Source organism: Primulina tabacum, chromosome 3, assembly GCF_025594145.1.
Source record: "Primulina tabacum isolate GXHZ01 chromosome 3, ASM2559414v2, whole genome shotgun sequence".
Classification (NCBI taxonomy): domain Eukaryota; kingdom Viridiplantae; phylum Streptophyta; class Magnoliopsida; order Lamiales; family Gesneriaceae; genus Primulina; species Primulina tabacum.
The window spans coordinates 11995730-12020111 of record NC_134552.1 but is presented as its reverse complement, the minus strand read 5'-3'; the positions used below and the strand labels follow the sequence as shown (position 1 = coordinate 12020111).

Genomic DNA, 24382 nt, shown 5'->3' with positions numbered 1-24382 from the left:
TTCAAGATAAATAATTTTTTTAAAAAAATAATTTTTTTTTTTTTGAAATACATTACAGAAAATTATTTTTAATAAATAAATAATTGAATAAGATTAGATAACAAAATACTCCTGTTTTTTTGGATTTAATTTAATATAATGTATCATTTTAGTAAATATATTGGAATCATAACCCCAAATTCCATATCGACCCGTGAGGTTGAACCTTTAGAAGCCAAAAAGATGGGCCTCACGAGGACAAATATGGCTACCGAACGCCGAATACCATAGTTTTTGCATCTGTTTCCACCACCCATCGATGATAATTGAAAGATGGAGCTGCCATTATCCCTTATTTTATAATTGATTAACGTTGATCAAACCAAGAGGGAATGCACTACAATTCGATATAGTTCTATCAGACCTAGAAACAAGAACTCCAAGTGCAATTATCCCCAGCGATAATCCCTGCAAGCGACATTCGTTTCCCTCCAAACACAACATTCGATCCACACATCCAACATACCACAACAAAGGTATCCAATGCCCAAATTCAACAACCCAACAAAAATAAAAATCCCTGCTAAAGCTTGCCAACAGGGGTCGAATCAAAGTAAGATTCCAATACTTCCTCATCCGCTTAGAGTACCAAAGCGTACGGGAGCAGTACTCAGAAGTCGTAGCATACAAGTTATATGTTAAATTTACTTGCACGGAGAAGAAAACACAACAATGAAAACCCAATTATCATGATAGTGATAAGTTTATCGACAAAGACTTATTTCGAGCTCGTTTATATTTTCTTTTCTATATAGTTTGAGCAAATATCGAAATGAGTCGTTTTTAAATATTAAATTCTTTATAAATCAGAGAATTCAGATGACCTCGATCTTTCAAAATTTTCAAACACTCACGTATATTCTATCGTCTTCAAACTCGATACTGCTTCTAATCTCTCAGTTGCAGTTCTGAAGAAATTAGATTTAATTTAATTCTGGAGCAATTCATTGGCTTTGTTCAACCAGACATCGTATATTTCATCCGAGAACAGCACAAAGTGAACCTGAAACAATAGTATAAATTTTACAAGGATTAAGGTAAAACGACAGAAAAAATGCAACGTATTCAAAGGATAAATCGTGACAAATTGGAAAATTTTAAGGTGGAAAAGGAGTTACACCAAAGATGATCAAAAAGAAAATATTCAGATTATGGTTGAAGAATTTAAAAATATTTGCTGCATTCAAGGTTCGAGGAATGCCGGTAGAGATTGCATGAGATATAATCAAAGATATACTGCAGAAAATAACTCGATGATCACTGTCAAAAATAAGATTATGACTGGATATTTCAGGTAATTGGGGACGAATTATGACTGGATATTTCAGGTAATTGAGGAGAATAAAATTAAACTAAATAGAGCACAACAAAGAGTGAAGGAAATGGGAGTGTGTCACGATCTCACACCGGCTCCAAAAGATATCAAGAAATGACCGACAAATTTCACAATCTTCCTCACCTCAAAGAATAATCTTTTAGGCCTCTCAGACTTGAGGTCTATCATATATCTCGTTGAGAACTGATATAAACAACATAGAAAAAGGCCTGACCATCAAGTCAATATCTTGATATTGCAACTTATATTCACATTATAGCATGGATTAACGTGCATTGCTGAATGATAGGATGTTTAGATTCCAGGATTCTCATGATAAAGTTGGTATGGCAACGTAGAGTCAAATGAGATGAACGAACTGATGTGAAAAAAACATATGAAAGAAGAAAAGACAAGTAGCTTTAACTTGATGTAATTTCAACTCTCAGATGGTTGCGGTCGACAAGTAGCTTTAACATGAAACAAATAGAAATCAAAGAACAATCAATTAATCGCATATATATTTTATGATCCGAGTCTGCCTTCTGGGATCTAGGTTATATGACTATATCCCTTCAGAATGTAATATATTATGATGATTTGATGAACCAAAAAGCAATTACCTCTTTGAAGTCATTTTCCAATTCCTTGACTGTAGAGATGGCCACAATGGCAGCTTCTTCATAAGGATATCTGAAATGCCAGGACTACACCTTAGCTAGATGCGTGATTCCAAACTATCTATCAACGATACTAGTTCATTTGTAGTGAAGGACAAGGGATGGGAACAGTATGTACGAGTAAAATCAGAAATTTTCAAAATTACGGAGAAAATTATGCCTGATTTATATGCAGGCGTTAAAAATATGGGTATGAAAAAATATGGCTTTAACATAGATTGGTTGTGATTAAATATTAACCTTATGTGCACCTTACTGTTGCATCACGTAGAAACATTTCTGCATACCCTAATTTATAATAATTAATAAAAAAATTATGTTATAAATAAAATATTGGATTTGAATTCTCATTTTAAAAGTTTTTAACACTAAATAGAAGTCATAATTAATTTCTTAACACCATTTTGATAAATCAAAATGAAATATTAACCATCAGTATACTATGGAATATGTATAATACATGTTTTAAACAAGTAAAATGAGAACTAAAATAATTTTCTTCTAGTTCAAAGCACACAGAAAAAATGAAAGTTTTCCCAAATATGAGTACATATGCATGTTACACGCATATTATATGGTTTCTGCTAATAAAGAACTGAACTTTTATAGCTTATGAAAAGGTCACGATGCAAGAGTAATACCCGTACACCCCACATGAAATAGCGGGAAATGCAACAAATTGAATGTTGTTCTCTTTAGCAACACGTACACTGTTTCTGTTAACAAGTCCCACGTAAGCAAGGAAAATCACAACTGTTAGCATGTAATAACTAGTGAGACATCATACGAAGAAGACTTGCAGCAACCTGAACTGCGTACCAACCTATATGCATTTTTTAAAGAGACTTGTGGGTTTTTATCGGTTTTGTATATGGGTCCAACTGTGTGAATAACATGAGAAGCTGGTAACTGAAAGCCTCTGCACATTTCAAAATTTCAGCATCCATATATTTCATCATATGATTAGATAAGACTATGCAGGCAATATCAAACTTAGTGTACTAATAAGCTTTAAGGAGGACAACATACGGTGTAATCCTTGCTTCGCATGTTGGGCAGCGGACTCCGTGTCTTACTTCTGGAACATCGTAGCAAGCTGCTCGTAATTCTGGACCAGCAGCTCGGTGTATGGCTTCAAGAAGAGAGATGAAATGAGAAGCATGGATCGATCCAGTAAATATTAGCACTCTTGATTTTATTACCTCCATCAGCACCACCACCTCCGAGCATCCGTTCATTGGCTGGATTGACCTATAAAAATACCAGTTCGCTCAAAAACTCGATCTTTTTTTCAACTAGGCGTGGTTAAAATGACAAGGGATCAAGGACTAGTTGTGCGTATCATCTTCTACCATAGACACCATTAATTCTCAATGAAAAAATAATAACTAAAAAGTCTATCAAAAAATTAAAAGATTTCAGTTCAACCACTCCAAATTGAATCATAAACTCAAGCAACAGTATGAAAGCATTAATAGGAAGAGATTACAGCTCCAAAATCATCTCAATCACCACTAAAGTTGTGCGCTCACAAACGACGTTCAATTCAAAACCTAAATCAAATATTCCATAGTCTCTTTTGACAAGAAAATTAAAACTTCAAAGGATCTTAGCACATCCTTCGTCAAATCCCTTCGCGTACGTACAAGGAAAAAAATTAAACAGAGAAATAGATGACTACAATGGCGTCGGAGGAACCGTCGACCGACCACCGTGTGAGGTCGCCTTTCAGAATTTTGAGCACACTCGACGCTGACAGCTTGAATTCCACTCCGCCGCTCGACATCGTTGGAAACCTAGCTGAAATGACTGGCCGTAGCAGTGTCTTCAGCACCATTTACACCATTTACACCTTGAATTGAATTTAGTAACCACCCGGATTTGATTTTAAAAATTGAATTGTAAATTAATTAATAATTAATGTATTTTAAAAAAAAAATTATATCATATCATTGAAAAAGAGAGGTACTTTAAAATATGTAAAATATACCATGAGGAAAAATAATAAGTACCATATTTCCCTTTATTTTGTAATTTATTATAGATTAAATAAAAGTAATCTGTAGGAAAAAAAAGGTTTAATTTTTTATTTGGAAAAAAAGGTTTGATTTGAATATATAAATTAAACAATAATATAATTGATTAAATATTAAATTCACGAATCTCTAACAACATTTTATTGGACGGAATCTGTAACATATAGGTGAATACATTAGCTTAGAAATTTACACACTTAAATATAATGACAACATATTTTATCAGCATAAAAATAAATAAATAACAAATCTCGGAAAACAAAATAATAATATAATAATATCCAATCATATTAAGCACTCCCAACTCAGTTTGGCTGAATCAGGGCATTACATATACAAACTTAATTGTATAGAACATGAGAAATTTCTAGATGGCTTCAACCAATATTAGCCACCAATTTTTAATAATTTCTTCCTTAAAAACAAAACCATTGGAAGAAATTTTTTTTTCTCTAAACCTTAATCTTATGCAAGCATCAGGTCTAAGCGGGTGCTATCCAGCCACCACAGCTCTCCGACAAGCAAGCAAGCAATTTGATCTTATACCATGAATATATATATATATATATATATACATACATATACATACATACATATATATACGTGTGTATATATTATAATGAATCAAGTATCGCAAGTGCGATTAGAATTGGCCGCCTTCGTATGTTTTCCCGAACCCCCAATCGGCGGGTGCGACATCGTTGCTAATGATAGTCCTGCCATCGCCAGTGGTGACTTGAAATGAGAGGCTCTGGCCGTTGAGATACGAGTTGCTTTGCCAGTTTTGGCCCCAATTTCTTGACATCGATTGCCATCCTGTCTTAGACCCTTTGACCGACACGCTTCGGACGTCACCGGCACCTGCCACGTTCGTGACCAACACTAGGTTGAAGAAAGAGTGGCCATTTATTGTGAACCTTATTCCTCCCTTCTTCACACATGGAACCCTGGAAAAACAATTCAAGATATAAATCAGAGAACATTTAGTTTGAAAAAGGCCATTTTCTTGATTCGTTGACGTTACTGTCTCTCTGCACTTTTTTCAAGAATATAAATTTTACCTTCGGTAAGAAACTGGGACAATTCCAGCTCGGTAGACGCCAATTTGCAAGTAAGCGGGCTCAGCCAGATCAAAATGTTGTCGCGGAGGATTGCACCATCCTCCGTTGTCATTGGGCAGAGCAGGGTTAGGCGGGCAGAAATTGGTGGCAGTGACCGTGATGGTTCCCGGGACACACGACCTACTGTCGCCTGCGCATGTCAGCTGGTAGCACGACCCGCAGCTCAAGCCATTGTTGAATAAAGCAGTGCTCAATGCTGCAGTGTTTGTGCCATAGCCTTGGCTGTATAAATTACCATATCCACAAGCACCTCCTGCATCCACAACCAAAAAAAATGTGTCAAATATGTAATTTTGTCAAGAAAAATGTCCACTTATGGGAATTAGTTTATTCGACTTACCCATTGTGCCCGATGCATCACCTCCACCGTAGAAAGTCGCATGCGCGTCTTCCCACCCTCCATAAATATCACCATATGTTCCACGGACGAATAAGCCCAAGAATGAGAAGAATATCAGACAAACCATCGGAATTTCCATTGATGATCAGAAACCAAATGCGATGTATATGTATAATCAAGAAAGAGAGAGATGGAGAAAAGGTGTTAACTTGCTTGAACTAGTACTCGTGAGAGCTTAGTACACAACTACTTGTAACGTGAGGGCTCTATTTATATAGAGAAACTTATATGTAGATAAAAATGACGATCGGGGGATTGCCAAGAGTGATATCGGGCAGACAATTAATGTGGTAAGGTGGAAATTGACAAGTTAGCCGCAGAGCCACGAGAACTGTGTCAAAATAGTTCGTGTCACACAAGATGCACATGCAATTGTTCCAAAACGAAACTACCATTGGCTCATATCATAGACCCTACCTGCACATGCATTTCTTGACCTTTTTTAAAATTTTATTTTCTAAACTTTCTTGATTTATCAGTGTTATTATTTTACCTAAAGCACATATTCCCTTGCAGGGGTATGTACAAGACCTACAATATTGGCTGCATTTGATAATAGAGGTTTTCTTTTATCATTTTCTTAACCACCGTGCAAGATTGTGTGTAAAAGATCGAATAATTTTTGGGATTTGGATTTTTTAAAGTTTTTTTTTTCTCAATAGTTAGTTCATCAGATACTATCTGTGATTTGTTTCCATTCCAAAATTATGTACACGAGGAGTCTTATATGTTTGATTGTGGGATTGTCCGCTTGTAGTTATATTGGGAATGCATGCATGTTCAAGCTACAATTGAAGATCTTTGGATTATTCAACAAGTTGAAAAGGAAAAAAGGGCAAAAAAAAAAAAAGCTCGAAGAATATTTTCGAATTTACATGATTAAAAACGAGACCCCATGTATATATATAAGTATCACTGTTGAATCGTGGGACAAATTTTCTTTCTAGAAATGGAAAAGAAAATTGAATGTACGTAGAAGAAAATATAACATATTTAGAACTTCTTACATTGTAATTAATGTTTGTTTTCAAGTCAGTGTCACTTCGAATAATCAAATTAAATTAGGGAGAAAATTTGGATAAACATTGGTACCATAACGAATTACGTATACAGTTTAATAACATCGACCGAAGTTGAGAAGATTTGGTAGAAATTGTATTTCAAAAAAAAAAAAAAAAAAAAAAACTGGTCTGAGGCCCTACCATGTTACGGCACATGCAAAGGTCCTAACCAAATGTTAACTTGTACCCCTTGAATCATTTTCACGAGTTTAATGCACAAATAAATTATAATATATAAACAAATAAACTTCTTTAAAAAAAATACCACAAAAAGATATTATTGTTACGGTATTGGAAAAATTAATCGGTTGAGCGAATTACAGTTCAATACAAAATATTATGTGACAAGCTCATCCGAAAAAATCGTTGGTAAGAGGAATCGAGGACTTAATCATGCTCTCAGTTGCTTCACACACTCGGATACTTGAAGGGTATCCAAATTAATTATTAATGGTATGGAAAATGACTGAAGGGAACCTGAAATAATACGCACAAAAAGGCATGTGGATTATCTATCCAAATGTTTGGTTGTTTAGGGGCCAAAGGGTTGTGAGCTTCGGAAGGGATGTCCAATATTTCCGATTGTTATCGAGACAAATGGCAGTATATTTTATGATGGACCTTCTCCAAGTATGCCAATTCAATCACAATTTAAATCAACAATATCAAGCCTCGTTTAATGGAGTGGTCACAAATTTTAGCCACACAAAACCCCACACGCAATTTCTCTATTTAATCTTTTGTGTTTGGGGCTCAAATGTTTGCCATGTGCTCTTTATTGTCATTTTAGATTTTGAGGTTTGATTTGACAATTTTTTTAAGGTAAATAAAAAAAAGTTTAAAAAGGAATTATCACAATCTAAGAATGACAAGAACAAAATTTTTTCTAAATTTTCATTTTTTTTAATTTTTTTTTTGGATTTTGAGGTTTGATTTGACAAATTTTGTATGGTGAATAAAAAAAATAAAAAGAATTATCGCAATCTAAGAATCCCAAGATAATTCTAATTTTTTTAAAAAAAAATTGCAAACCACGTTTTTCACTAATTAATAATAGAAAATATTTGGAGAACAGTGCTTCAATGACCAAAAGAACACCAGATTCAACAACAAACATATGCGAAAAATCTAAGCTTTTAATCCAATTTAAGAGTTAGCCAATTTGCTAAAACCAAAATTATGAACAACACAGGTAAAGAACAATTATATTTTGCCTTATTAAGTTCGACTTTCGACACACTTAGATGACATTCGTTTGCTTGCATACAAGTTAACCATTTTCAGTACAAATCGGGCCTTTGTACACATGTCAATCATTTTTCCAGTGAAAAATCAATTAACACACAATTATATTATATATATATATATATATATATATTACTCAAGCCTTCAGCAACTGTGGAATTGATGGAACATTGCATCGATCACGACACCAAGAGAATTCCAAATGAATATATTGGCTACTTGATTGGGGATTGATGGATGAGTTGCGACTTTCTAAGCCATGAACGGTGGGCCTTGGTTTCACTATTGGGTTGGGCTTCTAAAGGTGGGAATTAGGCTTTATTGGAAAACTTTGGGCTTTGCAAGATATATTAGGGCCAGATTGGTAGATCTATTGGGGGCCTATATTGTTTCATTTTCTGGACTTAGGAGATGGGCTTGGCTAAGTATGCTCATGCTCCGTTTGTTCGAGTTATTTTTATGTGATTCAATTACTTGAAAATTTGAATCTGACCCAATAAACTGACAAAAAGAAATTTTATAAACCGAGTTTCGAACTTGAGACTTTATTTTGTGTGTTAACATCTATTTTATTTTATCAAACAAAATATCATCAAAGTAATTGAAACATCTTTTTTGGGAGTAGGTCTCTTGTGAAACGATCTCACGAATATTTATTTATGAGACGAGTCAACTCTACCGATATCCACAATAAAAAGTAATACATTTAGCATATAAAATAATAATTTTTCATGGATGACATAAATAAGAGATCTGTCTCACAAAATACGATCCGTAAGATCGTCTCACATAAGTTTTTGCCCTCTTTTAGTGTTACCGATTTCAAATTACAATCTTCTCTATTTTCATTTTTCTATTTTTTGCTTCCCAATTTTTTTTTTAAAAAATAGATATATTGATTGCGCACATTTTTATTCCTCGAAACGTTTTGGTGGTCAGATGTTTTGTCAATAGGCACGTGGTTTTCTCATTTCAATGCATGATTACCCTTCCCAAACACGCGTTATGCTCACTTCCTCGCTTGGCCGCAATCCAAATTTCTCACGCTTCTCCGGTCTACCCATTTATTCCTTGGATTCTTCTACGAAATCTTGTTCTATTTCCTTGTATAAATAAAATAAATTTGAGCCTTTTTCTTTTGATTTATCTTACACACAATCTTGGTTCTCATTCATTATCCTAACCACCCGGGAAATATCTGAATCCTTGTTTATTCGAGGTTTTGTTTCAAGATTTCGGTTCTTGTCTGACCTGATTTTTACGAAGAATCCCCCTTTTTTTTCACTCGAGAATCATTATTCAAGAAATTCTTTGAGTGCGTGTATCTGCGTGTTTGATTACTTTCATATTATACCCAATCGCCGTCTTTACTGAATATGGCGGCAGCAAATGGGATTCAACCCAGAGGAAACATGGCTAATTCCTCTTTTCTTCAAGCAAAAAAATCGAATCAGATCTACTCTTCGAACCCATGTTTTTCCACCTTTAATCAGACCAAGAAAACTGCAAAAAAAACTTTATCTGTATCATTCGATTTATCAAATAATTCCGCCGTTGTCTCTTCTCCCACGGATGATTTCTTAAAGGGCGCTGATGATTCACAGAATAAAGATTCAGTCTCTTCAGAAAAGATCGAGTCTTGGATCCAAGAATCGGTAGCAGACATTGTAAAGAACTTGAAGAAAGCTCCTTTGTTAGTCCAAATACATGCAGAAAATGATGGATTCGGTGAGAAGAGAATATTGAAATTTAAGATAGAAAAGGCCGTTTTCGAGAACTGGGATTTCTTGAAAAGTGAATGGGAAAATGAGGGATCAAAAATCCCTGATGCTGTTATGTTTGTTGAAGAATTGGAGCATGATCAAGAAAATTCGAGCCAAGAATTGGGAGAGGGCGGCGTGAATAGGGTGTGGGGCATGGTTGTACAGGGGAAAGGGGAGGATTGTGTGCCGAGATGTTATTTGTTGAAGACTAACAGGATATGTGGCGGGCTGGGGCTGGGATTTTGCACTCATTTTTGCCTGACGAGGGTGATGGATTTTAGGGAAAGTGCTCAGGGACAATTCAAAAATTGTTGGTTGCTACGCTGAAGTGATTTGGGCTGATTCGTGTTAACATTGAGACAAACATTTTATGTACGATGATCTGTATAACATGTTTACGAGAATATCTAATTGAAAAAAAAAATGAAAGGTGATTTGGAAATCGGGGATTGGCTTCTTCATACCCCACTTGATAATTGATGATGATTGGTTTCGATTTACGATGTTGTATCCATTTTATGCATAGTGGAATGTCCAGCTGCCTCGTTTGATTTCAGGGCGGTGAAAATTTGTGTGAGACGATCTCACGGGTCGTATTTTGTGAGACAGTCTTTTATTTGGGTCATCCATGAAAAAATATTATTTTTTTATGCTAAGAGTATTTTTTTATTATGAATATCGGTAGAATTGACCCGTCTCACATATAAATATTCGTGTGATCGTCTCACAAGAGACCTACTATTTGAGGGCCGGTCTTTCATTCACAAAATTCCTAACATTTAACTTTGAATTCCCCGTATATGTCCGTCGTAATGAAATAACATTCGAGGCACATAATTTATAAATTATTCAATATTTTTTAATTCAACTAGTTCATTGTATCAGTTAAAAACTATGATAATTTTTTATGATAAAAAATAAATATTGTTATGATTGAATTATGTATGAACAAGGTGGAAAAATTTCAAATTACGTTTTAAGCATTGTGAAACTTGTGGGCTACCACCTAACTCCTAAGGCTTTTGATTGCTTTACAGTCCTTGCTTTGTTGTTATAATTGAAGGATCTGAGAAAACAGCTGACATTTATACCAACAAATCCACTCCAAAGGTATTAAAAAATTTGAATTATGATTTTCCCAAGTTTGTTAATATTAGGTGCTGTATCACATAATTAATTTTGACCATATCCACCAAAAGTAAATATCAGATGACATTTAATTTCAAAATACCTGTAATCTTGAAATTTGATAGTCTAAATAATTCGGACCTTGTTCGGACGGTGATTCAGGTCGAAGCTATTCACAACAGATTATCCACTACATTTCTGATTGTTTTACTTTGCCTCTTTTATTCGTTACGTCATGTGTCTTAGCTTAAGTACTTAACCCGGCGACACCATGCCTTTTAAAATCTTGTAGTGGGAGAGACCATAGTCGCCTGGCTTTGGTGGGGTTCGCCGTGAACAATGATACCTTAAATAGTTTTTTTTTTTTAAATTATTCTTATTCAATCTAAAATAACATAGATTCTTTAAGTTGTGTTTGGATCGATGAATTTCAAATGTATTTTTGCATTTAGGGAAAGACAATAAAATTTAATTAGAATATTCCATGTTTATATAATGTTTTATGTGAGCTATGTTATACTTCAAGTTCACTGATTTATTTAAAATTCATTTATCTATTATTTCATTGTTAACAATGAAAATATAATCGAATCCATATATTTCATATTCATCCATCCAGATACAACCTTAAATTATTTCCACCTAATGTTGTCGATCTCATTACTGCTTTATTCGACTCTACTCAAAATTTTGCTTAATCCTTTCGGTAAAATTCTACTTATAATTCAAAGTTTTTGCATTAAGGATTTATTTTTCTTTAGAAAGTACATTTTTGTTATCCCTTTAATTTCTCTAGTATTTGTTCTTGTTTGATTTCTGCAACCTTAAATTAATTATCGTCTTGGTAATTTGGTCTTTTAATATATGCAGAACGAAGACTAGATATGGGGATGACTCGGTGTCCGAAAACTCGGGTTTTCAAGCCTATGTTTGGCGAGGGCTACTCGGAATTTTTGGTAATATAAATTAATTTTATTGTTTTGAATGTTTCAATTTTATTTTTTATTTTGGGATAAATTCAATGTTTCAATTTTGTGAGTTCTCATTTAGTTAATTTATATTTCAGAAAATATATAAATCAAATTATTATTATTATTTTAGATTTCCTTCTGAAAAACATAGTTAGTTCCCCATGCAAATTATTGATTTGAACTTGTTGCGTGCGTATAACTGTATTACATAGCACTTGCCTGATCAAGAAACTCAACTTGAAGATTCGACTGGGAAAACATGGCCTATTGCAATATCATACGCCTATTGTCTACTAACATTCCACAAGTGATGGGATGACTTTCTTGCAACACCATTTCTCGATAGGACAAATACTCGTATTTGAGCACCTAAGGCATACTTCCAGCTTCCTTTTCTTGGTTGGTTTTTTGAATGTCGGGTTATTTAGAACAATCAAATCAATCCGAATTCCAGAGCATACTATCATGTTCAGGTTGAAATTTGAGCTTGAAATCTATTCAGAATATCCCAATTCGAGTTTGGTTCCGTATGTTGGAGCTTAAGCAAGATAAAACTATTATTAGTTTTGATCTAGTGTTCTTGTCGATCATGGCAAATAAAGTTTTACCGACCAACCCATTGCTACTCGCAACTCCCTTTATTTATCCGAACACAGTCAAGTCAACTAGAGCGAAGTTACCATAAATAGACTTCGCCTTAAATGAGTACCTGATACCCATATAACCCAAGGTTCAAGACCAGAACATATGCAGTTTACTAAATCAGAATGTTTTCTACAATTTACAGCTCCTTTGTCAACATCAAAATTACTGCAGAGATCTATCATAAGTTCGAATCCAGTATGTACATTGTGATGTAAATGTTTTTTTATGGCCCCGACTCTACAGCCAGTTGGGCATAGTCTTGCCATGCAATGGATTCTCAGCAACTTTGGCAAGCGAGCGATACTGCAATTTCACACTTTCTGCATTGTCCAACGTCTTTACTACATACCTGTCGGTTTCAAAATAGGTGAATCTGCCATATCCCAGTTTCAAAATCAAGTTTCTGTCCAAAATTAGATTGCTTACACACACATGTACCTACCACAATCACTACTACAAACCATGTTAGCAACGTACAATGGTGATTGGCTTGCAGTTACTGAAGATGGTTTAAGGAGCACCAAATCGTCAAAACAAAATCTGATGCTTCTATCTGAAGATCGCTTGTCCAATCATTAAAATTTATGTTAAATTTCGTTAGGTCAAGGTGATGAAGAAATATCTTTTTGTGCATGATCTATATAATGACTAGTGATGCCCAACTCATCCAACTTATTCTCGATCAATCACTTTTAGCATATACGTGAAATGATTTTCCCTACGTAGAACTTTTGTCCAGGCAACCTCGAAATCAACTTATAATATATTTCGATCTGATTAGTAGTCCCTTGAGAATATGTTCCAAGTTTCACAGAAGAGTTTAAAGTGTTGTATCACAAAGTAAAGAGGGTTTCTAAAATTTAATTTGTTATGATTTGTTAAAATCGAAGTTCATGTAGAAAAAGTAAAAGAAAAATTACCAAATCACTCTATGGGACGCTACATAACAAAAAATTTGGTTACACAACAAATTTAATTTGTTATGATTTGTTAAATCGAAGTTCGTGTAGAAGAAGTGAGAGAAAACTTAACAAATCACGCTCTATGGGCCGTTTCATAACAAAAAAATTGGTTATATACCAAATTTCCCCAACTTTTGGAGGGGAAACCATCAACACAAATTGAAGACTATGTAACAATAAATTCTTGGAAGTTTAGAATGCACCATACATATATATATATACATATATATATACATATATATATATAGACACACATACACACACACACGCGCTGATATATATACAAGTCAAAGGACTTGTTAGTCGGTTATTTTTTACACTTCCTAATCTCTCTTGCTCCCCTTTCTCTTTAAGAAACAAAATTAGGATTGGCATTGAGAATGAATTAGATTTTTACTTCTTAGGAATCACATTAAACGCATTCATAAAGAACATGCAATTATCCAGACAACTCATAAAAAGAAAGGCATATACTGAATTAAAATTTCCAGTAAGTGAGAGGTCGCATTATTAAGAAAGAGACTTACCAGCCATACATGCAATTATCCAGACAACTCATAACAAGAAAGGCATATACTGAATTAAAATTTCCAGTAAGTGAGAGGTCGCATTATTAAGAAAGAGACTTACCAGCCATTCAAGCATTGTGCGGTAACAATTGCCACGCGTCCCACAAAACGTGGAGGTGTTCTCTTGTTACCCTGATTCAACTTTTCTTGGTTAGTAGTTAGACATAGTTAATCAAGAAATTTGTATGAAGCTTTAACTTCTTCTTTTTTAAAAAAAGAAAATGAGCACTTTCCCAAGACCTTTATAAGAACCCTGTCGGTCACCGAGAAAGGAAACTGAACACCTCTTCCTCTTAAGTGATCTGCAAGCACAGAATCTCCATAGGTTCCCTTGTCCTACAAAAGCAATGAAATAAACATCAGTTAGAAACAACAGCATTGCTAGGAAAACAAACATAATCACGGTAAAATATAATTTATAAGCTAGGCCCCTTATTTTCCATAATCCAAAAAATGATTGGTTTCACGATATCCTGAATCAAATTTAAGGACCTTTTCTTTTTCAAAAACAATGAAAGAAAAAGAATGCAGAGTCAGGACCACAGACATTCTGACAAACCATGTCATATCGTTCCTTTCGTCGTTTTGATGTATGGATAACTTGCAACTCTTCTTCCCGTTGGAATGCCTGGACAGCTAAGCGTAGAGCTACGCAAAACAAAAACAAAAATCAAAACATAATTATTGTTTCACTGTAGCCTATTGATACAATTAGCAGAGCACTAAAACTTTAGGTTTCCAGGATTTCTGAGAAGAGAATTAACAAGCATACATTATTAAATTAATCTTGTAAAATGGATGATTATTCTGAATCAAAGTAGAATAACTAAAATAAATATAATTTTAATTTGAGAGATGTGTACACAGTTCGTGAGTCGAAACTTGCCAGGAAAGTACCAAGTGTGGTAGGTAATTAAAACTACTGTACAAAATAACATCTCTGAGTCATATGCACGGATCTACAACACATGCCATAAGAAGAGAACACAGAATTGGCACTTCTCATCAAATTAGATTAAAATTTTTTTAAATAAACAAAGAATAGTTCAGCTTACACAGATTTGGAGCAATTGAGTTCTCTGATACTGGTTGTGAACACGTGCAACAAGCTTTCTGAAAATACATTTAGAAATATAGTTGAAAGAGTCATTTATTTATAGATGCCATATATCGGATTCCTTTTTAACAAACAAAAATAAATAGAAAACTAAGTGGGAATCTCAGACATAAATACAAAGTTTTTTTATAATTAATTTGATTTATATTTAAATAAGGGTCATAACATGATTGCAAAATTAGTGAATGACTAAACTAACATGATTGCAAAATTAGTGAATGACTAAACTGCAAATTTGAAATTTTGAATGAGAGTCATACTATAATTGTGAAAATAGCGAGGAACTAAATTGCAATTTTGAAATAATGAATTAAAAAAAAAACAGACATCACTCCAAGTTTCTTGGCTCTATTATGAGGAAACTTGATAATATAACAAGAGATAATATGATCAACATAAATAAGTGTTGAGAGCATAGCCACTATTACTTGATCCCACATTTGAGCAGATACGATGATAGATGCTATGAGATATTCAAAATATCAATCAGACATCATGCAACAAAAGCGATATCAAGCAGTTAGCATCGGTAGCAAAAAAGGAGCCTTGCAAGACCACTAGAACGGTACGATCAGAAATTAGGATCCTAGTGCCATAATCAGAGTGATCCCTGATGACCATCACACTCCATCCCATCACCGGACCCAAGAAAAGGTGTGCATCTGAAAGTCGTCCATCGAATTCATGTCACTGGTTTTATTGAAACAAATTATTGAAATAGCTGTCAATGCATAAAATCACTATAAAATGTATCTGAATTGAGCTAATGAAGATAGACAATCCACGAACGTAAGTGTATCTAGTAGGAGTGAGTCTCTGGACTAGCCATAATTGCCAATAAAATAGTTAGAAACATGGCTGTCATGGCTATCACTATTTTGCAATAGTTGAGGTCAGATGAAGTAGCATGAAAAACATTCTCTTACACAAGAAAACAGAATAAAGTAACTTGTTACTCACCGTTCTAATTATTTGTTCAATACCACCACTACCAAAGGAATGTCCACAAGGTAATATCATTGCATCATCCATAAGTTTTCCGCTGTGAAGAGATGATTTAACATTAAATACATATAGGAAATTGAAATCAGATACAAAGTTCTTTGAGAATGTCACATGGCGAATTTCCTTGAAAGGTGTCGTAAGAACATTAACCACGAAAAACTTGAGATTTCGTTTTCTCATAAGTAGTTTGTGACATTAAGCATTACACAGCCAAGCTAATAGCTCCAAAGACAAGAACAAACATAGCAGCAATGAAATCATTCAGAAAAGATAAAAATTCAGAGAACATGGCTAAACGAAAACAAATAATGTAACTTTCACCAAGTCCAGTCCCACATTACATATAACGTCAATATCAGAGCATAAATGTGGAAGGCTCCTAAGTTTTACAGTCAAAGTGATATGAGTTCAATTTTAGTAGCAAGAAGAGTGTGTTAGTTTTTACTAGGGCAAGACGGAGGCAGATAGCGGTTATAGGAAAATTTTATTATGTGAAGAAGAATGTGTTCTTGATTAGGAGTGTCCATATATTTCTGTTGTAAATCTTCCTCAATGGCTGTAGCTGCGTTTACTTGAGGCAATTAAGATGGGATAGGGCTCTTAATCCCAACTCATCCCCTGTTTACTAACAAAAATGATTATTTTCTTAAAATCAAAGACTCGTTAATAATAGGATTTGGGCATACTTTTAGTACTTAATTTGAGCATGGATAAAAAATCTTTGGTCACTATAAATGGAAAGAAAATGAAAAAAGTCCTAATATACCCTTCCTTCACAATCTTTGGTCTTTATAAATGAAAAGAAAAAGGACAAATTTGTGATTTTTTGTTTAATCACAAATCTAATAACGATTTTAATAAATCAAACTAACAATATTATTATTTATCAATAACCACTACATAGCCTATCCAATTATTTTAATAATCACATTGTAAGTTATCCCTACAAAATTCTATCCCCAAAATTAAACACAACCTTCGTAAACATCAGTACTACCTTGTGTATTTTAATAATCACATTGTAAGTTATCCCTACAAAATTCTATCCCCAAAATTAAACACAACCTTCGTAAACATCAGTACTACCTTGTGTTGCGTATTGTTTCATCGATCTGTTTCATTACTTGCTTCTGGAAATTCTGCTTATAACTAACTAGAGACATCACAAACACATAGTTTGAGTAACATGCACCCCCAAAAAATTAGCATTTCAATCAAATATGTGACCTGAAACAATTAGTTATTGTAACTATTATTAAAAAAATTATTACACTTTTAATGGATGAAAGACCATGTTTTTAATCCATTAAAAATTCTCAACCCCCAGCCCATTTAGCCAACAACTTAAATTTAAATGTCCTAAAAGGCTAAAACCCCATTCTTCTACCACTCCGCTCTATCATTTGTGCCACCATCTTCATCCGCCACTTACTTTCCTTTCACTTAAAAGTTAAATCTGAAACTATCATTTCCCTTTCTCGTCAGTGCTCTTCGCTTCCGATTGAGAAAAAGACACACGTGGAATGATGTGAATAGTTAGATGTGGTTGCTTGAACTCTTAAAGATCGAAGACAAAATAAAAGAGGAAAGTCCAGATCATATCATTGAATTTCATGTTGAATGCTGCTAATTTTCATCAATTTATTTATATGAATGTATTTAACCGTCTCCGACGCACTTTCAGAATTTGATTTCTTTTTCTTTTGGACACATTTGAAGACATATCAGACGTGTGTCGGTGTTGGGCCAGACAAGCCTGCATTCATTGTTGTCAATGAAAAATTTACCGAATATGCATTCTTGGGGTGTAATAATCATCGTATATATGATCACACAAGAGGTGCAGTTTATTCACAGATGTTCCTATCTCGACCTGGTTTAAAAATCTTATCTTTTTTTGGATAAGTTGGATATTACTCGTATCGCTCCACAAACAATTATGGAATGATTAATAAGTTTAAGGTGTCCTCCCACTTAATAAACTAGTTTTTAGGGTTTGAACTTTCCTTTTGATCTTATGCTCAAAGGTTATCGTATTGGTTGACCCTGACGTTATTGATCTGTTTGAACGGACATGACAAAAGGGATAATCAAGGTAAAAACTACCATCGAATTAACCTCCATACCATGACCGCATTATAACTTGTATTTTGCTTTCACCACGTGTTGATAGGTGAGTGAAATTTCTCAAATAAATTGTCCTCGGTGTAGGCTTTCAAGAGGTGGGAACTTTTACACGTCCCACATCATTTTTATAGATAATTGTGGAGCAATTAATAAGCTTGAGTGACTCGACCATGCGACGAGCTAGTCTATTCGCTTTGGGCTTATGTCCTAACAGTCCCACTTTAATACCGAGTCTTTAGAACAATCAACAAACATATGTCCACTTCACTCAACCAAATCTATATAGAGATAACAGGATAAACTCAGGTATCAATCATCATATCTAATTCACACTATAATCAGAACAAAATCGTACTCGCTTGCAAAAAATTGAAATCTCGTCTAATCTAACTTTTTAAAGGCCTATACTTTTGTTACATACTCCTACTTTTCAATATAATTAACCTCCCAATACATAAATAAATACCATCAAGAAAACAGATGCAATATGGCTTCCACCTCATACTCCAAAACATGCAAGTAATACAATAAGCAATCATTATCCCAAAACGAAAAAAAATTAGGAAACATAGAAATCAAAAACAAAGTTTTTATATATCCTTCAATCACACACATACACTAAGAAACTTCCATACCAAACCAAAGTACCAATTTTGAACATGAAAGAATAATAATCTTACGTTAGAGGATCAGATAGAATTCCCCTCAAGGACTCCCCAGATTCAGTTAAACACAAGTTATCCTTTCTCCCGCTAAATGTACATCCATTCTCCATCCCCACAGTATCTTTGTGTCCTGACGAAGAACTTGGACCATCTGCCTGGTTCAAGTATGTTTGGTAGTACATTTCCCCTCCGGCGTTTCTCATTCCACTCTCGTTATTGTTTTCCTTTCCACTCTGCCCGACATTCCCCTCTTTGATCTCTACTATAAACAGTATTTAAAAAATCAGAAATAAATCGGATAAGTTCTAAGAATTGGAAAAAGGTTTCATTTTTATAAATTTACTCATAGCTCACCGGCGGCAGAAATGTCTTTGTTTTTCTGACTGCTAAAGTTAGCAGTAAACCTTTCTTCTTGGTTTCCGTCACTGATTTTGGCCACGGTGACGATATTCTCCACGTTATTTTCTTCCTCTTCTTCATCACCGTCGTAGTCATCGTCCACCGAAGCGTTTCCACCTGAGTCGCGGCAGTTAGCATTCCATTGGTGGCGGAACCCGGCGGCTTGAAGTGAGGGGGTATGAAAGTAGTGGGGCTGGTGGTGATCAAGGAAGTTGGAAGTAAGCTCACGGGTGGAGGTCTTAGGGACACTAACGGTGGAGGCACGGAGGTACGTAGGCTGCGAGGCACACGCGAAAGCATCCGGGAACACAAGCTGCGGTGGAGGGAGTGAGCCTAGTGCGTTGCGGACTTGCTGAGGTGGGACCGTGCTGATTTTTTCAGAAGCCATTTCCAGAATTCAGAAGAACAATGGTAGAGAGAGGAAACCTGAAGTTGGTGGAAATTGAATTAGGGTTAGGGTGTGTGAGAAGGAAGCGACGACGTTTGAAATTTCAGGTTGATGTTCTTCGAGGTCAATGTGTGACGACGTGACCATATGCTAGGTCAAACTCAACCCATGTTGACCTTTTGACTAATATAAATTTTAAATTAGATTTTATATTTCGAAAATAATTCTTACCAACACCATCGTAAAAAATTGGGAAAATACAGTTTTTAAAAATAAGTTTTCAAGAAATATCTATGCATATATATATATATAAAGAAGGGAAAGTTTTTTTTACTCAATAGTCATATGCGCTTGATTTAAAATATAAGATTTGTATGCTCGTCATACTCATCATAAAGATCAAAGCTGATGATATATTAGTTGATCTAAATGAGAATTAACCGTTTGTTATGTAGGCTCTTATAGACGAAAATATCATCATAAATAACAGACATTGTTCGATTCTTTTTACCAACATATTTCCGAAATAGTTTTTTGCACGTGACTTTTTCAATGTCATTTACTTGACTAACATGATATGCAGTCGACTAAGTTAGCGCGATGACTTACCCAATGTCTATCGAAGATAATGATTACCCGTTCTCATGTCCAGAAGTAATGAAGCATGGGCTTGAGTACACGAGTCGATCAATACCATATTAAATAACGTATTCTGAAAACATAAAATCGCTACTTTTCGGTGCGCACTTAGTGAACAATCGAGCTAACGCAATAGTTTGCAAATCATGCTAGCTAGATAAAACGCATTTACAAACTATGTGTGACAGACATATATTTGTGCGAAAAAAAATCTTTAAATATTTTACAAACTATGTTTGACAGACATATATTTGTGCAGAAAAAATCTTTAAAATCTTTAAAACGCATTTAAAACTATGTATGACAGACATATATTTGTGCGAAAAAAAAAAAAAAGAATTTCTGGGGGCATTAGCCAAGCAAAAATGGTTGAAAAGTCTACTGTTTGAAAGAGAGTAAAAGAATCCGAAATCCCAGGAGCTAATCCAAGATCACCTACTCGATTGACAAGCATAGCTTTGATAGCTGTTTTATCTGCCTGAAGTCGTGTAAACCAGAAATGAATTAACAAATATGAAGAAAGACCTACTCCCTCCCATCCCAGGAATGATTGAAGAGAGTTATATCCAGTCACCAACATTGACATAAAAAAAATATCCAAGTTACATCATCTTTAAAAAATCTTTAAATTTTAAAAAAAATTCTTGACCGAAATTAATATAAATATAACATTTATTATCTATTCTCAAACCAAATACATGATTTGCACCGACACTCGCCCAATTTGTCGTGTGGACATACACGACACATACTTGCACTACTTTTTGAAAAATCAAATTTACCTTTTCATCAAATATGATTGAAAGACTTTAATCATCTTTTTCTTTTTCTTCTCCCGTAAAATTCATCCGTTTTGCTTTAAAAAAAATCCACAATTTCGATATTCATTGGCTTCTCAAAAATATCAGAATACATTGTTATTTCAATGAATTTTGAAGAATAACAATTCATCAATTCCAAGTGATGATACCAAATAATAATAAGTATGATAATTGCACAATAAATTTTGTAGCCAGATTTCTATAATATTTATTGACAAATTCATAAAAGTTTATTGTTCAAACAATAAACAGAAAATCAAAATATAAAATAAAAATTAATAAAATATTACTGCAAACCATTTATATTATATCTTCTTCTAGTAGGAAATGTATAGAATTATTTTGTATGGGAAAAAAATATCTAACAATGCACATACACCTGATTAGTACACAATATTTAGGTACCAACAACTTAATAATTTATGTGATTTTTTCAAAATTTACATTAAACATTTAGCTTAATTATTTTATTATTAAATGTATACATATTCAATAATATTTTATTAAACAAGACAATTACAACCTATGAAAACACTTAAATTTTGAATAAACATTGACTTGTGATATGGAAAAAATAAAAACAAAAAACAGATGGATGTTATTTAATTTTCTAAAAAAAAAATTCCATGAGGGTTATTATAAATGTCAAAATGTAATAAATTTATGGTGTAAATCTCTATTCTATATTAAGATTGAGGGTGGAAAACCGTCTTTCTCTCTATGTTGGTACGACTTTTTTTTTATTATTGTACCAATTTTTTTCTTCTTCATTAAAAAAAAAAATCGAACTATATAAACATACAACTACTACATCGAATAATAGTATAAACTAGTACACAATATTTTTTATAATTCATTTGATTTATATTTAAATGAGGATCAAAATATAATTATAAGTAATAATGGGGGACTACACTGTAATTTTGATATATAAATTAAAAAATAAAAGAATAAAAAAATGATCTCAATAAGAATTGAACTTATAACATAAACCTCAAGAAATAATGACTCTATCCGCTGAACTACATATAACTCGCAATAAAATTTTAACATTTTATTAATATATATATAATTATTAAAACAGATCATGACACCAAAATTGGTTACTCTAAATGTCTCAAACTTAATAAAATATAATATAGATTAAGGGATCATGATTTCATATCTCAAGAAAACACATCTATATGGTAACTATGAGGTTTATTATAATTTTTTTTTGACAAATTTAAGTATATTTTGGAAGTGGTGCTCTTCAAATACAACATCATGAGCTTTCATTGTGTTGCATGAATATTGTCGCATCTCTCAATTTCTTATTAAAAAAAAATTAATAAAATGTGACATCTCAAATCACCTTTTGATTATCCTTGGACCAACATTCTCTTCCTTTAAAGTATGAATATTATTCTTCATGTCACCCTTTATTTTTCCAAAATATTCACAATGCAGGCTTTTATCAACTTTCTTGTCCCCCCTTGCGCACTATTTCTTCCATGTTAATTTCAAATCTTAGAGTCAAATATAATATATTTTGAGTTGATATTATTATATGTGGGCATGCCAATTTTTCATGGCTCGACGGATATACCATGATTATGTTGCACAAGTGCTCGAGCTCGTGCCAGATTTTAGGTTGCCCCAGAAATCCAACAATGATGAACATCACAGAAAATGTAGAATAGTTAAAAATTTCAATATGAAATTGAAAAACGAAATTTAGATTATCCAAATTTCATTTTGTCGGGTTACTTTCAATTATTCTTATAAAAATGTAGGTTAAAATCGAGTTGATTTTTTCATAAAATACGTCGGTCGAGTAGGGACTGAAAGTTCGTTAATAACAGAGGACGGTGATAAAAATAGAGTAACATAGGCATAGAATAAAGATCAGGATGAGAAAATTGGGTGAGGGGTAGGTACTCAAGTGCACTGGATAATGCTGCATGTGTGAATTTATAGTTGTTCCATGTGTAGGCCAAATCGATTAGGTAAATTTGGGGCACTACACAATCTTGCCGATAAATTTTCTCAAGATTAGTAACAACTCTTTTGAGTTACTCCATCCCTTGCACATGCTACAAAAAATTATATTCCAAAAAACATTATCATTAAACACTTTTGCTTTAAATGTCCAGCTGTAGTCTATAAATTAAATCTAGAAATATTATATATATATATATATATATATATATATATATATATATAGTTAGGATGCAATAATTATCTTTACTGGATAGAGCAATCTAAACGTAATGCTTGATTTGATTTACGCTTTTAAATATTTGAATTGCACCATTATCATGGACTATAATTTTTGGTAATGCGATAAATGTTCGTTCCTACAGTCGATATCTAAGTTACATCAAAACGGTTCGAAAGATTTGAGTTTAAGTTACATCATTATCATAAATTATAACTTATAGTTAACTACAAATGCAACTACCTTATATATATTGTGTGTTGGTGCGTATGACAAATATATTTTGCATATTGTTAAAAGTTGGTAAAGTACACACAAAAGAGTACATATCGAAATGAAAAAAGACAAACTGATAGGTTTAAATGTAATAAAATGACATAAAGAAGAAAGGAGGAAGCACGTGAATTTCGAGGGCATAAAAACCTAACAATGTGTCTTATTCTATCGAAAATAAATAAAAAAATTCAAACTCTCTGAGAAGAAAAGACAAAAAATACATTGAGCTGTACTATGAGCAGTAAGCCGTGGATTGAGCGGAAAATGAGATTTTTAAATCTATCAATATTTTCTGTAAAACTATAGTTGAAAGTAAACTAATTTTTTTGCATGAAATAAAAACATCACAAAATTTGGGAACATGTTTGACCGAATTATATGTCAAAAGGTTGATGTTAGTTGCAAACATACACTGACAGCACCTTACATTTTATTTCCATTCTTGACCATTTTTTTCGTTGTGTGTGATGGGTTTTCTCCATTCTCTTCGGTTATATTGTTTTAATATTCATCATGACTTAGATTTATTCGCTTGGGGGAGTGGGGAAATCAGAATCTTGATCACCCTGCGGCCAGACTATCAACTTATGTTTTTGACTTGCCAGACCCATATATAATTTGCATCTGTCACAATTTGTAGATTGATATACACAATACGCTCGTGTGTGTGTGAATTTATGCTTTTGGATTTGTCAAAAAATGCCAACATTATCCTCGCTCCACATGAAAAAAAGAAGTAAACAAAATGGTTTTCACATCATCGAGATTTTTGAAGTGGAAGGATGGCATCAGTAATGGCTCAAGATTTAG

At 33.5% G+C, this 24382-nt stretch overlaps 4 protein-coding genes across 7 annotated transcripts; 1 reads left to right on the top strand and 3 right to left on the bottom strand.

Moving 5' to 3' along the window:
• Positions 1 to 24: 24 nt before the first annotated feature.
• On the bottom strand, positions 25 to 3907 carry LOC142540380 (uncharacterized). The gene is made up of 7 exons (XM_075646487.1): positions 3716 to 3907; positions 3237 to 3285; positions 3064 to 3166; positions 2858 to 2953; positions 2676 to 2750; positions 1978 to 2047; positions 25 to 1042 (listed from the first exon to the last, which is right to left on the bottom strand). Exons 1-7 carry the CDS (start codon positions 3869 to 3871, stop codon positions 968 to 970), a joined length of 624 nt encoding a protein of 207 aa, XP_075502602.1. The 5' UTR covers positions 3872 to 3907; the 3' UTR covers positions 25 to 967.
• A 423-nt stretch (positions 3908 to 4330) lies between these two features.
• On the bottom strand, positions 4331 to 5787 carry LOC142540378 (expansin-A4-like). The gene is made up of 3 exons (XM_075646485.1): positions 5532 to 5787; positions 5132 to 5444; positions 4331 to 5017 (listed from the first exon to the last, which is right to left on the bottom strand). The coding sequence occupies exons 1-3, from the start codon at positions 5668 to 5670 to the stop codon at positions 4714 to 4716; spliced, it is 756 nt and encodes a 251-aa protein (XP_075502600.1). The 5' UTR covers positions 5671 to 5787; the 3' UTR covers positions 4331 to 4713.
• Positions 5788 to 8941: 3154 nt separating this feature from the next.
• LOC142538978 (uncharacterized) lies at positions 8942 to 10216 on the top strand. Its single transcript, XM_075644274.1, has one exon. It carries the CDS (start codon positions 9274 to 9276, stop codon positions 9985 to 9987), a length of 714 nt encoding a protein of 237 aa, XP_075500389.1. The 5' UTR covers positions 8942 to 9273; the 3' UTR covers positions 9988 to 10216.
• Positions 10217 to 12490: 2274 nt separating this feature from the next.
• On the bottom strand, positions 12491 to 19755 carry LOC142540377 (U-box domain-containing protein 62-like). 4 transcript variants are annotated; one of them, XM_075646481.1, is made up of 8 exons: positions 19204 to 19755; positions 18865 to 19108; positions 16013 to 16094; positions 14991 to 15048; positions 14483 to 14583; positions 14176 to 14271; positions 13997 to 14067; positions 12491 to 12753 (listed from the first exon to the last, which is right to left on the bottom strand). In XM_075646481.1, exons 1-8 carry the CDS (start codon positions 19634 to 19636, stop codon positions 12642 to 12644), a joined length of 1197 nt encoding a protein of 398 aa, XP_075502596.1. In that variant the 5' UTR covers positions 19637 to 19755; the 3' UTR covers positions 12491 to 12641. The 4 variants fall into 4 exon arrangements, with proteins under 4 accessions (XP_075502596.1, XP_075502599.1, XP_075502595.1 ...); XM_075646484.1 differs by having other exon boundaries at positions 14495 to 14583; XM_075646480.1 differs by having other exon boundaries at positions 18865 to 19111; positions 19204 to 19753.
• Between the last annotated feature and the right edge of the window lie 4627 nt (positions 19756 to 24382).